General features: G+C 52.2%; 1 protein-coding gene across 2 annotated transcripts in view; it reads left to right on the plus strand.

Annotated features, from left to right (window-relative positions):
• Window positions 1–4456: 4456 nt before the first annotated feature.
• The window catches only part of Ptpru (protein tyrosine phosphatase receptor type U), a 70897-nt gene continuing 59168 nt past the window's right edge, over window positions 4457–16185 (plus strand). For both annotated transcript variants that reach the window (XM_038332689.2, XM_038332690.2), the window contains exon 1: window positions 4457–4679. In XM_038332689.2, coding sequence (XP_038188617.1) covers window positions 4607–4679 — 73 coding nt within the window. In that variant the 5' untranslated portion in view covers window positions 4457–4606. The remainder of the gene's footprint in view (window positions 4680–16185) is intronic.

Here is a 16185-nt window from a genome sequence, read left to right on the forward strand (position 1 = left end):
CTCTGTAGACCAGGGAGTCTCAACCTCAGAAATCCACCTGCCTCTGCCTGCTGAGTGCCGGGATTATAGGCGTGCACCACCAGAACATGGGGGTTTTAAAAGTTACTTCTCTGCCCCAGCTGACCGGGAAGCAGAAGAAATACCACGTTCAAATCCTAGCCCTGTTCTTTTTCCTGGCTTGATCAAATGAGCACAGCTCGGGGCCTGTTTCTCATCAGTGCCATGAAAAATCATACACCTCGTTTTAGATGCTTGTGAGGATTGGACGAACTGTTAGAGGACTGTGATGGTGGACAGGATAATACGTTGTAAAAATGTGAAATTGTTCAGATATGGGAGGAATTGCGAGGAGGAAGGATGGCATCTTTTAAAATGATCATATCATAGAAAGAGACTGGATAGAAAAATGGAAATTTATTTATTTATTATGTATGCAATGTTCTGTCTGTGTGTATGCCCGAAGGCCAGAAGAGGGCACCAGGCCTCATTACAGATGGTTGTGAGCCACCATGTGGTTGCTGGGAATTGAACTCAGAACCTTTGGAAGAGCAAGCAATGCTCTTAACCACTGAGCCATCTCTCTAGCCCTGGAAATTCTTTCTAAAAAGATACAGACCTGTAAAGATGCAGGGTTGTTGTGGAATATTACTTTAGGCCAAGATGTGTTACATTTGTTTCTGCTGTGGAATATTACTTTAACTGTGTAAAGATGTGTTACATTTGTTTGTGCTGCATTTGTTTAATTATGTAAAAATGAGTTGCATTTGTTTCCTCTTGCCTGCTTAAGGCAGCTGATTGGGCTAATAAAGAGATGAACAGCCAATAGCTAGTCAGAGAAAAGATAGGTGGGGCTGATGGGCAGAGTGAATAAATAGGAGGAGGAATCTAGGCTCAGGAAAGAAGAAAAAAGGAGAAGATAAGAAAGGAGAAAGAGAGGGACTTGCCCAGGGCCAAAAGCCAGAAGCCAGGGAGCCCCAGACACTGGAGGAAGCAGTAAAGTAAAACATACAGAGAGAGAGAGAGAGAGAGAGAGAGAGAGAGAGAGAGAAAGAGAGAGAGAGAGAGGAAGAGCCCTGAGGAAAAATGTAGATAAAGAGAAACCATTTAAATTAAGTTAAAAAAAAAGTCTAAGAAAAAAGTTCATAAGGTCCCTCTGCAGCAGAACCCTCTAGGTGACATTGAGATATTTTTATTACCCCCCCCCCCACCCCACCCCAGTCCCTGGGCAGCCAACTAGCTGGAGAATCAGAAGCAAGAAGTCCTGGAGGCTGGACTTCATCTCCCCAGACATCCCTATAAACCTGCACGTTTGCTCTAGGCTACCTGGGTTCATCCAGGCCACAGTCTGAGAACCACTGATGAAAGTCTTAACTTTGCATTCAAGACAATACGTACTTTGTGCCCACCCTGTCTTTCCTACTTTATCTTCTTCTCTTATATTGTACATAGCCTGTGACCCAGCTACACCTGACCCCCCCCCCCTCAACTTTGGCTAGCTCTTCCTTGTTTTATGTTTTTTTAAAAAAAGATTTATTTATTTATTATGTATACAGTGTTCTGCCTGCAGGCCGGAAGACGACACCAGATCTCATTACAGATAGTTGTGAGCCACCATGTGGTTGCTGGGCATTGAACTCAGGACCTCTGGAAGAACACCCAGTGCTCTTAACCTCTGAGCCATCTATCTCTTCAGTCCCCTTGTTTTAGGGTTTTAATTCAAGTTACTACTTTCTGAAATGAATTTTCCTGTCTAAGCTGCCAGGGGAATTCCAGGTTCAGATACTGTTTTATTTGTCAAGCCCAATGCCTTTGTATTTTCTCTGGGTTAACGTTATGGCCTTTAGGATACGATCTCATAGTTATTTGTATGCCCACTTCCCCGCCCAGCTAAGTCTGGGGCCTTGTTTAGCTCGTCTCCACCACACCAGCACTCAGTATGGGCCTGGCGCAGGGTGGGCATGGTAAATATTTCATGAGTTGTAGGTAATTGAATTTCTTCTTGACCTGGTGTGGACTGTGGCACCCTAGCCTTTTCCTTAGATTTGGGGCAGTCACTCCAAGCCAGGGCCTTTCTTCATCCCTCAAGGATTTTTGAAATTTGTGGCCCCTTTTAAAAGCAAAGGGGCATGTTCTCTTCATCTTTCTACCTGGTGCAACCCTGGCACTCTCCATTCACCATAGCTTCCGATGCTGTCCCTTGACTAAGGAGCATGGGAATGTGGACTCTATCAAGATCAAGTCCTGGTACCTTCTTGGACTGACTGTGTGACCTTGGGCAAATAGCTTAAGCTTTCTGAGTCTCAGTTTACACACTTTTGAGATTACAAAAAAAAAAATTCGGATAGTCTTCTGTTTCAGCATGCATTTCTAAATGTATTTCTATCTTGCCCTCACTTTCCCTCCTTGGGACGCTCAGTTTAATGCTCTGGTCCTCGCCAGCTTTGTGTCTTTGCCCCCTTCCCTGTCTCAGCCTGGAGTCAGCAGCAGTTACAAGAGTGGAGCTAAAGAGCCCAGGAACACTCAGTTCTTCCCTTTCTAGCCTCAGGGCAGAGTCTCAGTGTGAGCCAGCTGGGGAAAGACGCAGGGAACAGGAAGGGTTCACGTACACATACGGCAGGATGTGTACTTAAATACATGCTTTCAATGTCCCCATCTCTAGTTGTTGGGGAAATAAAAATCATAAGAAACCAGAACTCAAGCCTCGTCCCCTAATCAGGGCATATCACTTTCCTAGGGTTTAACCCGAAACTTCCTCCTTATCCAGCTTCCTGTATGGTCTGCAGACCCTGGCATCTTCTCCAGCTGCACCCGCGTCTCCTCCCCACTGTTCCGTTCCGGCCTCCCTAAGTTAGACCCGCCAGCCTATCTTTGCACAGGCTAGCTCCTCTGGCTGAAAAATGTTCCTTCCCATCGGTCTGCTTGAGGCTGGCCCCTCGTACTTGAGGCCTCAGGTCACGCGGCATCATGCCCCTTCCTCAGCAAAGGCCTCTTGGAACGTGTCATCTAAAGCGGGACTCCCTTCCCCGCGTTCCTTGTTGCTGCCGAGCTTCATTTCCTTGAGGGTGCTTGTCTCCGACTGCAGCTCCGTCTATTTATATTTGCTGCACCACCCCCTGCTGGACCGGAAGTTTCATGAAGCTTTCATGAAAGCAAGGGCCGTGTCTAGAACCATTTGACAGTTACCCACTCATTCATTACTTATTGAGCCTGCCAGATCCCCGGCCCTGAGGGACAATGTTTCCCTAGGGGAGCCCACATTCTGAAGATGGTGATAACTACCAAATCCATCAAAGTGCAGGGGTCTGTTTAGAACCGCAGCAACCCTCGCCCCCCACTGTTAGTTCCTCTCACCTTTCTTCCTCTTCCCCCCACCATGTAAGCTTCATGAAGGTGGAAACTTTTTAGAGTTAATTATATGTCTGTTTATGTGCATGAGACTTCAATGCCCTACAAGGCCAGACGTGGTGAGCAGATACTCTGGAGCTGCATTTACAGGCAGTTGAACCACTGAACAAGGGCTCTGGGAATCCATTCTGGGTCCTCCACAAGAGCAGTATGTGCTCCTAACCACTGGACCATCTCTCCAGCTCCCAGAGAGACACTTGTTTATTTTATTTTATTGACAGTTTTATATCTCCTCCGTGGCCTGTTGGACCAATGACCCTGTATCTTGTCAATATTTGAGGAACAATGGGTTTCCAGATGTGCGGTTGTTTCTTACGCTGTTCAAGCCAGCCAACCTTGATGCAGGTCTTGCTGTTGCCTCAAACTGATGCATAATTATGGAAAAGTCACGCTCTATAAATCTCAGTTTTTTTTCAACGGTGTAACGGGATTACAGTGGTCTGTGCCTCCTAGGGCAATGGGGAAGATTAACAGAGTCTCAGCGGGAGAGGCACGTGCATGACGCCTGGTTTTATGTAGTCACTGACAACTAGTTTGCTGGTGATTGTGCAAGAACTTTTGGCCTTGGCAGAGTTCCAAATTTATTTACCCCTAGTAGCCAGAGGCTACTGTAGGAGACACGAGCGTTAATGAGAGAGGTAAATTTCGTGTTACTGGAAGTAAAAGCCAGAATTCTAAAGGCCCAACGACTTTTTTTTTTTTTTTTTTTTTTTTGGTGGGTTGAAGAGTGCCCTGTCATTGGAGGGAGGTGGGAATGTATATTCGGAAGGGCCAAGGTAGAAAGAAGTTAAAACAACGGAGGGGACAGAGGAACCAAGTGTCCCTGGATCAAGTCTCAGCCGTGAGCAGCAAATGTGCTGTCTGAGAATGTTGATATGAATACTGGCACCCGCCAATGGGTCTTCTCAACGGGGTGCCGGAGTGGGGGGGAAGGGCGCACCGGGGCCGGAGGGCCCAGAGACCCGGGCCGCAGTGAGCGCCACCGCCAGCAGGGGACGCCTCGAGACCGCGGAACTCGTGCCCGGGGGCCTGACGTCAGCGCCCCGCTCGCTTGGGCTCCCGCTCTGTACTCGGCGCCAGTCCCGCTCCGCGCGGCGCTGCTCCGCTACGGCTCCCGCTCGCCTTGGACTCGGACTCCGGCTCCCGTGGCGTCGCCTTCCCAGCAGTGGGTCCTCAGGACCGAGACGGCGGCGCCCCAGCCATGGCCCGTGCTCAGGCTCTGGTCCTGGCGCTCACCTTCCAGTTCTGCGCGCCGGAGACCGAGACTCCCGCAGGTAAGCGCGCGTGGTCCCTCCGAGCTCATCCCTCGAGCCGGGGATGGCTTGTCGCGCGTGTGCGGAGTGCGGGATGCTCGGTCGTATGCTCCTAGTGTTTGTGACCGCTATGTCCGTAGTTTGTGTGCAAGCTGAGGCTGCTTGTGTGCCGCGGCTGCGAGTGTGCTGGCGTGCGTGTTGCCTGCGTGGGGCACCGGCTGTGCTCTGGCTCGTGTCTGTCGGTGTCTGTCGGTTCTGCCAAGTGGGTTGTGTATTTGAGTTTCGGTAGCTTGGCTAGAGTTGCGTCTGACACTGTGTTGCATTTGTTGGCTTTTTTGTATTCCCCAGGCGGGAGTGTTGGTGTGTTCGAGAACCCGCGTGTTTGTTTTATGCGTGTGCTGCGAGGGTTCTGTGGATCCTTCTCAAGTGTGGGCCTAGGAACGAGTGGTGTGTGTGTGTGTGTGCGTGCGTGCGTGTAGGCATGGGAAAGGGTAGGAACCTGTCTCTGTGCGCTGTGTCCACGAGTGTCCCTGTGGGAGTGTTTGGGATGTGCTGTGTGGGTCCGAGTGAATGCCAGGGGTGAGGAGAATGCGTGTGGGGGAGCTTGTCTGGAGTGGATGTGAGTGTGTCGGTACCCGTTCGCTGCTTGGCTAGGAACGCTGCGAGCGTGGGGCGCTTCTGGGCCGTGGTCGAGTGTGGTCGGGACCCGAGGGTGTGTGTGCATGTGTGAGTGTGTATGATCGCTCGCGCGCGTGTGTGTGGCGCACCCGGCCGGAACAAGTTGTCGCGGTAGCGTCCCTTGGAGCCTGGGGCGGCCCTGCGGCTGGCGAGGGAAGGAGGGGGTAGAGAAGCGGCCGTGGCCGCCGACTCCGACATTTCGGGCCGTTTGTTGTTTCGCAAGTTCCGCGCGGCGCTGGCTGGCGGCTGATCCGAGGCGGCGCCAGGGCCGCGGGGCGCCCGGGTGGGGAGGGCCGCGGGGCGCACCCGGCTGCGGGCAGGGCTGCGGCGTCGGGGGCCCCCGCAGGGCCTGGCTGGAGGCCGCGGGACGGCGTCCCCATCGTGGCTCCCCAGAGGCGCCGGGGACGCCGCGGTCCCCGGGGACCCTGCCTGCGTCTGCTTTGCAACTTTGTGCGGCCTCCCGACCAGCCGGGCCCGCGCGTGCGGACGTGTGTGTGAATGTGTGCATGGGGCTCCCGCTTGATCTGCGGTGTGATCGCACGCTTGAGTGTGCTTCGGAGTCTGGCATCCTTTCGAGGGTGTGTGTGTGTGTGTGTGTGTGTGTGTGTGTGCGTGCGCGCGCGCGCGTGCATTCGCCTGTCTGAATGTGTATGTCCAGTGTCTGTGCGTCCGCGAGCGCATCGCATCGTGTGTTGTGTGGAAGGTGTGTCGGTGTGCTTGTGTATGTGCGTGGCCCACAGTCTCTTACTGAGGCCTCGACCCCAGGCCTTGGCCCCTCCAGCGGGCGTGTTTCCAGGGCTTTTCTTAAAGGGCTTTCTCTTCCGCTGGTTCCAGCCACCCGGCGTGGGGTAGCAGGGAGCCGCCCCGGGTGGAAGCAGAGCGGTGACACGCGCTGCTGCCTCTGGCCCTGGGTCAGACTGCTGGCCGTCTGCCCCAGACAGCAGGCCTCCGAGGATCTAGTTCACGGCCCCGCCCACCCCCCCAAGCGGGGGCACCCCGGGAGCTGTCCTGGCCTTGCCCTGTCGCTTTTGGGTCTTTGCTATTCAGCTTCAGTTTTGACCTTCTGGTACCCGAGAGGGTGACCCAGGCAACCTGCCTCTTAGACTTTTCTCAACCCTTCTAACCTTCCCCCACTTTGAGATCGAACCCTCTGTACTTCCCCACCCCACCCCATTCCCTTGATTTGGGAACACACCAGGGCCTCAATTGCCATGACAGTGGGCTATCAGGATTGAGGTTTGGGGCGACTGAGGTTATTCTCACTCCTGAGCCTCAGTTTCCCCATCTGCTTCATGGAATTAATTGTGATTTTGTGTGATACTTGGTAGATATTTGAAGGCAGGGTTAACACGGGGTCAAATTTTGCTGAGAGAAGGAGAGAGGGGGGGGAGAGACCTTGGATAAGTCTCATTACTATGAAAGTTCTTGGCACTTTTGAAGCTTTTATTATTAGAGACTGATCTAGAAGCCCTGGGAAGAAGGGAGGTGGCAGTCCCCTGCCTACCCTCCCTAGTCATCCAGTGGGGGTGTGTGTAGGGTGTCTCTCAGCTGTGCAAACCTGGCACAGTAATTTATCCTATTGTACTCTGGCTCAATCTGTCTTTTTGATCGCTGGAGTTGTGGATGGGAGGAATGATGAGAGGTACCCACAGGGCTTGTCAGGACAGCCCAGACTTCTCTCTGGGACTGAAAAGGGGGGCTAGGCAGGAAGCCAGGAGGGTGACCTGAATCCTATACCACACTTCCCGGCTGCCTCCTGCCTGCATCTGGTGTCAGGGGAGGTCATTGGCCATACCCTGTTTTCTGGAGTCACTCTGCTATCCTCCATTCTGTCCCCAGCTGGGCTTGTAGGGTGACCTCCACACCCAGGTAGGTCAGCCAGAGTGGCAGGAGGTGCTTTGTGGTTTCCCTTTGTGTCCTACCCATGCCTCTCCTACCTCTTCTCCCTTCTCAGCCATCTTCCACCTGCAGGAAGGCACCAGCCTCTTCCTCCCACTGTGCCAGAGTTCTTCCTAAAACGCACATTGTAAACCTCTCCTCAGATCCTCCTAGAAGCTCCCCAATAGGCCCCTCTTGGCCTGACAGTGCTCTAGCCCCTGGCTACCTGGCCCACCTCACTTTGTTTTGGGATCAGATGTTCTGGTTAGCCTTATTTACCAGTAGTCCCTAAGTACCTCTTCCCTGTACCTTTTACAAACCGTGCTTTCTCCCCAGGACTCTCTGATTCCATATCTTCATATGTGAGTCCCTAGTTTGGTGAGCTTCCTCCTGGAAGCCTATCTTGGTTTTTCCTCTGTTCTAGCCCAGGAAAGGGAAGGTAGAAGTTGATTGGACTTTTATATGATATTGGAATTACAATCTCTTAGTTCTGTTAGCCTTACTAGATCAGGAACTCTGTAAGGAAAGTCAGTGTGGACCTTCAGTTACTTAGTGCCAGGTACAAGGTCTGGGCCTTTTTAGTGTGAATAAATGGATGTGACGCAGAAGAATGAATGAAGCTGGGTGGTACAGTTCAGTCCTGGGATCCAAGTACTGGGGAGGCTGAGGCAGGAGGATTGATTGCAAGTTTGAGGTCAGCTTGAGTTGCACCGTGAATTCCATGCTAGCCAGGGCAACTGACATCGTATTAAAAAAAAAAAAAGGCAGAAAAGAATGAATGAAGTCAAGTGGGTCAAATCCAGAGCTGGAGATGCCAGATGGGGGCGCAATGGCTCCACTGAACGTCGGATTGAAGGCTGAGTTTTTCTTTTCTTTCTTTCTTTCTTTCTTTCTTTCTTTTCTTTTCTTTTTCTTTTTCTTTTTTTTTTTTTTTTTTTTTTTGACCCTGGTAAGAATCTGGAAAATTCTGCTGGTGGATGGTGTTACGTTGTGAAAAGGCCATGTCCAGAAAGTGTCATCTGGGAGCTATGAGTTAAAGAGGGAGCGTCCCTGGCAGAGACTGCAGGAGAAGGCGCTTGCAGGAGGGCCTCTCCCCGCAGACTCCTGGTGCTGCTTCCCCCTAGTCTAGCCCCACCCCTGGCAGCTGGCTCAGTTTGTCCAATCCCGGGAGTTCCAGCCTTTTGTGATCAGGACAACCGTTGGGGAGGAGGCGAGGCGAGGCATAGAGTCTCAACGGTCAGTCTGAACATGGGAGGAGGGCCCCTGTTAAGCAGGCATTCCTTCAATCTTCAGTCACAGATCGATCGTGGTCTGGGTAGAGGAGGTCAAAGCCTTCCTCCTGGATCTGAGGGACTGACTCTGAGCTGGAGAGAAGAGAAGCCACCATTATAGGGGTTGGGGGAAGGCAGACAGATGCATACAGGTGTGATCCTGCCACCTGCGCAGCCAGAATGGGGTATGTGTGTTTATGCATGTGTGTGAAATGGAGACCAGGGGCACAAGGCACATGATGTGTCAGGGTGCCAAGCCTTCTGGTCACCTTGGTGTGGCTAGACCAGGGTTTGGAGTTGGGAAGAAACAGCTGCTATGACACCTGGCAAACCCCCATTCCTTCATTTCTGGAATGGTACAGAGTTTCTGGGTGCCTCAGAGTAGGTGCACTGATTCCAGGGTGTGAGAATATTGGGGTGTACAGAGAATAGTACAGTGGCTCAGACACGCAGGCTGGTGCCTGCAGGCTCTGTGGGCCCACGGGGACACATGTCCAAATCGCCTTATCCAATAGAAACTTCCACAGAGATGACGACAGTGCTCTTTCCTTGCTGGGGTGGCTTCTTACTCACATGTGGCTACTAAATTTAAATTAATTAAAATACTAATTTAGTTAATCAGTTGCTCTAGCCGAATTTCAAGTCCTCAACGGTTACAGATTATCAGCATGTTGGCAAGTAGGGGACATTCTCACACTTGTAGCCTGTTCTGTGGACTGTGTTTGTCTGAAACAAATGGTTCTCAACCTGCATATCAGATATTTCCATTGCGACTCATAACAGCAAAATTACAGTTATGAAGCAGCAACGCAAATAATTTTATGATTGGGGGGGTCACCACAATATGAGGAACTGTATTAAAGGGTTGCAGCATTAGGAGGCTGAGAAGCTTTGATCTAAAAGGATAAGGCTGGCGGAGCTTTAGTGTGGCCTGGGCTCTGCTGATGGGGACAGACCACTGCTCTGCTGGCCCCATCCTCCACTCTCCCAGCAACCTTCATCACACCGTGCCTGTCATAGCAGTTTCTCCTCTGCCCTGGACCAAAGTGCCCTTTGTAATGCTGTCATAGTGTGCTGCCACTCCCTTTGCCTCAAGTCTCCCCAGCTCCCAAGGCTAAACCCCAACCTGACATGGCAGTTCAGGCCCTCCCTGGCCAGTCCTTTCTTTAGGAACTGGTCTCCTCCGTGTCACTTGTCCCTAAACTCTGCGCCTACCCCTCTGCTTTATAATCCAGACCCCTAGAGCCTGCTGTGCCCTTCGTTCATTCTGTGCCTTTTGCTGAGACCCTCTTCTCCCTCCATGCTAGCCCCATTGTCATTGTCACAGTAAAGCTGCCCTGCCCCCACCAGGCAGCGGGGGGTGGTGGTGGTGGTCTTCTCTCTCCCTAGCCCTGCATGATCATAGGCTGCCCTTCTTTTGTGGGAAGCCGTCTGAGGGCTGAGCAGGGTGTTTGTCATCTCTGGTTCCCTTAGGTGCTCATGGAGTGTTTGCATTGGTTTGAACCCTTGGATGCTCCAGGGAAGGCTTAGAGGGGGTGAAGGGAGGTCCTGGGGTATAGAGGACTGTCAGTGGGAAGCTGATAAGTATCCTTAAATGGCCTGCAGCATGGTAAGTGGTGGGGCACCCCTGTGGTGCCAACTCTGAAGAGGCTATGCCTGTGTGGCTCTGGGGGAGGGGGTAGTCTTGAATAGATTCCCATCACACAAAGCCCAGGACTTAGAATTGGACCCAAAGGGGACAAGAGAAAGGCAGTTGGGGTGGAGGTGGGTTGGGGCATCATTGCTGAGAGTTGAAGGCAGAAGCTAGAGAGCTCTGGGATGCAATCGTGGGACACGGCATTGGGAATACTATAGGTAGGACCTCAGTCAAGGCTAGAGGGACAGGTCTGGGACTGAGGGCACAGCTGCGGGGAGGCAGCTGGTGATGGCGATGCCTGTGAGAATGAGACAGCTGGCAATGAGGCAGGTGGGGCTGGAGGGGTAGCTGGGGGATGCCGGTAGGTCAGCAACTGGGAGGTGACAGAAGCCTGTCTGGAGATGGGTGAGTCTCAGCTGAGAGGGTGGGATGCGTGTTTTTAACATGAGCATGTGTGCGTGTTTATGTGAGTGTATAGCGAACCTTTCTCTGTCCTGCCAGCCAGCTCCCAAATCGTGACACAGATTTATTATTAATTATGAAAGCTTGGCCGATAGCTTAGGCTTGTTTCTAGCTAGCTCTTGTAACTTAAATCAACCTATATCTTTTAACCTATGTTCTTTGACATGGCTCAGTCACCTTTACTTTGTAATGCACACGCTGCTTGCTCTGCATCTCATGGCATCTTCTTCCCAGCGTCCTCTGGGCCTGGAAATCCTGCCTAGCAATTGGCCATTCAGCTTTTCATTAAGCCAATCAGAGTGACACATCTTCACTGTGTATAAAAAGATTATTCCACAACATGAGTGTGTATCCTTCTTGTCATGTTTTGCATGTGTGTAAATGTGTGTTTGCGCCTAGAATGTCACGGGTTGGAACAGGGGCTCTGAGACCACACCATCTGAGTTCCCCTCCCGATTTCCATTGTTTCTCGCTGTGTAACATCTGGGTGAGTAATGACCTCTCTGGGCCATGGAGTTGATTCCACTTGGGAAATGAGGATGGAGATGTTACACAGAGCCCAGGATGATGTGATGGCTTTTGTATTTAGACATATTTAGTCTAGAACACATCCTGGTACATAGTGGGCACCATATAAGTGTGAATTATTCTTAAATGTGTGTGTGTGTGTGTGTGTGTGCAAGCTTCTTATGTGCTCGAGAAAGTTTGTTCTTGGCTTCTGATGAAGTCCGGGCCTGGGGAGAGGCGATGGTGGTGGTGGATGGGGAGGAGTGAGGATCTAGGCTTGTTGGGGCAGGTACTTCTCCCCCATCTGCCTCTTGTTCATCCCACATCCTATGCCAGGCTTTAAACCAACGGGCCCCTCCCCCTCCCCCGTTTCTCCTGTCCTGCCCCATATTGCCTTACCCTGGACTGGGGGACCAGGGATACAGTGTAACTGTCCAAAAGATTTTCAGTAGAATTCACATCCATGTTGGCTTGCCAGTCCTCAAATACCCTGGTCAGATATACTACCTGGATCGTATGCTAAGGTTGGCACCACCTGCCCTGTGGGTGACAGTGCCTTCATCCTGGGCCTTTGGAGAGCCACTGTAGGCTGGAGGGTGAGAGCAACGCTGGACAGAAGCCCACAGGGCAATGGAGGCAGGTGTGGCTGAGTGGCTCCCCATCAGTCTATCCCCAAGAGACTTCTACAGTGTGCCCCACAGCACCTTCTCAATGTACCTATGTCTGCCTTGAGTAGATAGAGGCACTGTTTCAGCCCTGGCCTTCTCATAGGAGTGTAGCCTGGGTCTCTGGACCTGGTGTCTGTACTGCTCTGCGACTCAGCCCACTGCAGGAACCGTGGGCTACGGCGATGTGAGCCCACTGCAGGAACGCTGGGCTACGGCAATGTGAGCCCACTGCAGGGACGCTAGGCTACAGTGTTGTAGGACTTTTCCAGGGTTTCTGTGTACTTCACTTTTGCAGCATCCCGCTGATCAGAGCCTGCATCCTACAGCTCTCTTCCATGGTGTGGTCCTCGCTCAGCCGGATACCAGGCTTACATTGGGAGGGCGGCTCTTTCCGGGTGTCTGGGTGGAGAACCCTCGCACAGCACCTGAGATCAGTGCATGGCTTTCTACAGCCACGCTGCATGTTTACACTGTACAGCAGTCTGTTGCAACAGATGTGTAGACTCACCTGGCCTTTGGGCACAGCACCGCACGTGGCGGCGCACTGCCAACACGTGGCCTATTGCCACTACCCTGCATGTTGGCGTCCGGTGGGCTGCAGTTTTTGCAGTAGGCATCTGCACTGCCCTGGTCATGCGGACCCTCCTGTTTCTAGGCACAGTTCCTCTGCATGCTGACCCCGTGTTTCAGACATACTGTATACATTGATTGCCCCATTGTCTCATGGCTTCACTGGCTATGAGTCTAACAGCCCAGCCTCCACACTGCCCCCATCACAGCTACCCTGAAGATGCCTCTGCCATCTTAGCCTTTCCCTGAGTGTGTTACAATGGAGGTGTCCAGGTGCTGGCTGTGGACAGCTTTCTGTGGAGAGTCGTGGGAGGGTCACATCTTGGTACGTTCTCAATGCAGTTCCCCCACTTTCATATTGCACATAGAACTTAGGCACTGGGCACACTTTGCTGAACGTGGGGCAGCTTGGGTTTTGCATTGCTTCCGAACTGCATAGGACTGCCACCCGGAGAGTCAGCCGTGTTATGCATCTGTTCTCTGTAGGGTTGTGTTGCCTGACTTTTCCTGGGAAGACACAACCGTCTATTCACTCCACAGACCAAAGAAACAATTCTACCCAAGTCTAGCTTGGTGCACAGAGTTTAGTGGGTTTCCTTGCAGAAACACCGGTACCTGAAAGGCAGCTGCATTTAGGAAAAGTACACCCAGCACGGGGAATTTCCCCTGAAAGCCTTGTCCCTGGCAGCTTGCAGAGAGTCTTCTCTCTCCAGGAGCTGTGACTGCTTACATAACCTCAGAGCAGGTCTCAGGAATCCTGTAACTTCCCCAGCTTCTGGAGCCTGCTAGATTGTGTGACTGTCTCCTCTCTTCTCCCTCCAAAAGGAGATGTTTCCATTGAGAGGAAATGGCTTCCTGCCAGGTTGTGAGCACTCTGCCGAGCTTCCAGACCCAGAGCCCTTGAAACCAAATCCATGGCTCCACAGGGCATCATCAGGGTACTTCAGTTTTGTGCCACCTTTCACCCGTCCCTGGAGGCTGTTCCTGTTCTGTACCAGGTCCTATGCTGGAGCCCCCCACTTTCCACTCTGCCCCCCCCATATGGTGATATATACCCAAGATAAATGTGGTTCCACACTGCACAGCCCTGACCACTTCCATGCCTAACGGGTATCAGTGCTGGGGGCTGTGTGTGTGACGTGCTCTGCAGCCTTGCACAGAATTGCGGGAGTCTTGTCTGTTGTGCCCTATCTCCAGCACACCCCATCACAGCAGGACACAGCCCTCCCTCTCCATGGAGCCTGCCCACACCTTCACTGCTTTAGCCCAAGGTGTCTTTATCTGACTGCCGTGCAGGGCATTTGCGCTGCAGAGGATCTCTGTGTTCTGCCTGTTGTACTTCTGCCCACATCTTAGTCTCCCCCCACCCCGATATATGGTGTCCAGCCCTGGACTGCCAATATAGCAGCCCTCTCGTCGACTCTGGAATTCATTGTGTGGGCCATAGAGATGGGAAAGGGTCTACTGTGAGTTCCTCAGCTACCACTGGCTTCCTCTCCTACTCAGCAGAGATGGCAGGATGTTGGCACTGCTAGGCTCTGTGTTGGCTCCTTTGATGGTTCCAGCTTTCTCAGCCTGTGGCCAGCCCTGGGTGGTCTTCCAAGTTGCTGTACTCTATGTGGTTTTAGGAGTATTTTACTGCCAGCTGTACTGTGCTTCTTATTAGTTATTCAGGGCTCTGGTAGTTCTGGGACCTGACCTCCACTTGGATGTGTTAGCATAGGGCTAGGCTATAGTGACATCCTTAATGTAGTGCAGTTGGTTGAGGTTAGACCAGGTGGGATGTTGGTGTTAAGAAGTCTGGGCCCAGTTGGCCATCTGTTGTATACAGGGCTTGGATACGGGGTTCAAAGGCTTTAGAGCTAGTCCATAACTTCAGGAAGGGAGGAAGTGAGAGGACTGAGTAGGGCAAGAATATCCAGGGTTGGGTTCAGTAACCTAGAAGTAGGGGCGGGGATGGTGGACTAGGCTGGCATTGTTGTTGGGTTGTCTGTGGGGTCCCTAAACTATGGTTGGGTTGTGTCTGGCAGTGTGAGGTCCCAGACTGTGAATTTAGCATCTGTCTAGAGAAGTTTTGTTTCTTCTGGGGCTACCCTTGGGAACTGGACGTTTTGTTGACAAAACAAAGAGAAGGCGAATCTCACTGCAAACAAGCTCTGTTTATGCAGGGTCTTCAGAAAACAGGGCTGCAGGTGCAGCAGGCCCAGGGCACACACCTTGTCTGCCCTGGCTAGAGGAGGACAGGCTGTTGCCACACACACACACACACACACACACACACACACACACACACACCACACCTCTCTTCCTGCCCTGTACAAACACCCACCTCCCCCAGGCTCATGCCCACCACAGAATGCATCTATGTATTTCTGCTCACAGGTATGTTCCATGAACCAACTTGACAGTATTTCTGAGAGCCCTTGCTGGCAGACATCCATGCCCCCCTATGCACGCCATGCCCTGAGGACACCGCCTGTTATTGTTTGCATTGTTATTACTATTGGTTCATTTGCGAGAGGGTCTCATGTAGCCCAGCCTGGCCTGAGGATGACCCCAAACAGCTGACCTTCATGCTCATTCGTCCATCTCTCAAGTACTGGCCTCGGAGGAGTGCACCACCACACCTGGCAATTGTAAACTCACACAAATGAAATCAGAGCCAGAGCTGTAACCCCTGCTCCCATTTCATGGTTGAGGAGCTGACCGGGGCCTGGCCTAGAGACCCAGGGCTGGAGCTGACCAGAGATCATTGAGAAGGGGTCATGCAGTCTAAGGTCACCCTGGATGAAATCAGTTAGCCTGAGAGGTCATCCTGACTGTGGTCAGAGAAGGCAAGTCACATGTCCCCAAGTCATGAGGGGACCCAGGGGCCCAGCAGGACTAAGATGCAGATTTCCTGGTCTGTAGTTGAGTGTTTTTGTACCAGTAGTCCTGGTAGGCTCACAGGTAGGTCACACACACACACGGGGGGGGGGGGGGGGATGGACAGAGAGATAGGGAGAGGGAGACCCCTGGAGGGGCCCTCCTAGGCCCCTCTCCAGAAGTTGCTGGTCTCTGACATCATCAGGCCCAGAGCATGCCGGATGTGGATAAACCAACCATCCCCCTTCTTCCCAAATTGTGGTTGACGGTTGCTCAGGCAACCGCCTGGCCAGATTGGGGAGATTAGCAAAGGAATGTTGCTGGGCCAGTTGGAGCTGAGGCTGGGGGAAGCACTGGGGTCCTGCGTTCAACCCATCTATCTTCTCTGAGAGCTCTCTACAGAGATGTCGTGCCCAAAGAGGGACCTTGTCTTCGTTCCCTGTCCCCAGCCTAACTTAGAGTGTGCCTCAGGGACTTGAGTTGGGCTGGGGAATGAGTGTGTGTGTGTGTGTGTGTGTGTGCACGCGTGCGCACATGTGCCCATACACATGCAAGTACATACTCTCCTGACTGTAGTGTGTGCTGTTTGTATTTAGGATGAGACTTCAGGTCTTCTTTCTTGCTAATCTGACACCAGGTTCCAGACCATGTAGTAGCTTGGTCCCTAGTTCCTCTTGACCTGTTGCACTCTGGAAAAAAACGCCTGTTTGAACTACCAGAATCCAGGCATTCCCTGCTCCAGCACCTCCTATGGCTCCCCAGTTAGGAATGCGATGGACCTTATCCTGGCATCCAAGACTTTTAAAGAACTGGCCTCAGCCTCTGGTTTCCCGTCATGTCAGCCCAAGCTCCTCTGGCTCAGTTCAGGTGTGCCGACATCCCTTTTCTTCGGGTGTCCTTTCCAAACCCAATAACCTTGACCCTTCTTAACTTTCATTTCCTCACCCAGGAAATGCCCAGGTGGGAAGCCCCCTAAAGCAAGATTGAACTTT

The sequence above is a fragment of the Arvicola amphibius genome, chromosome 6 (assembly GCF_903992535.2).
Source record: "Arvicola amphibius chromosome 6, mArvAmp1.2, whole genome shotgun sequence".
NCBI lineage: Eukaryota > Metazoa > Chordata > Mammalia > Rodentia > Cricetidae > Arvicola > Arvicola amphibius.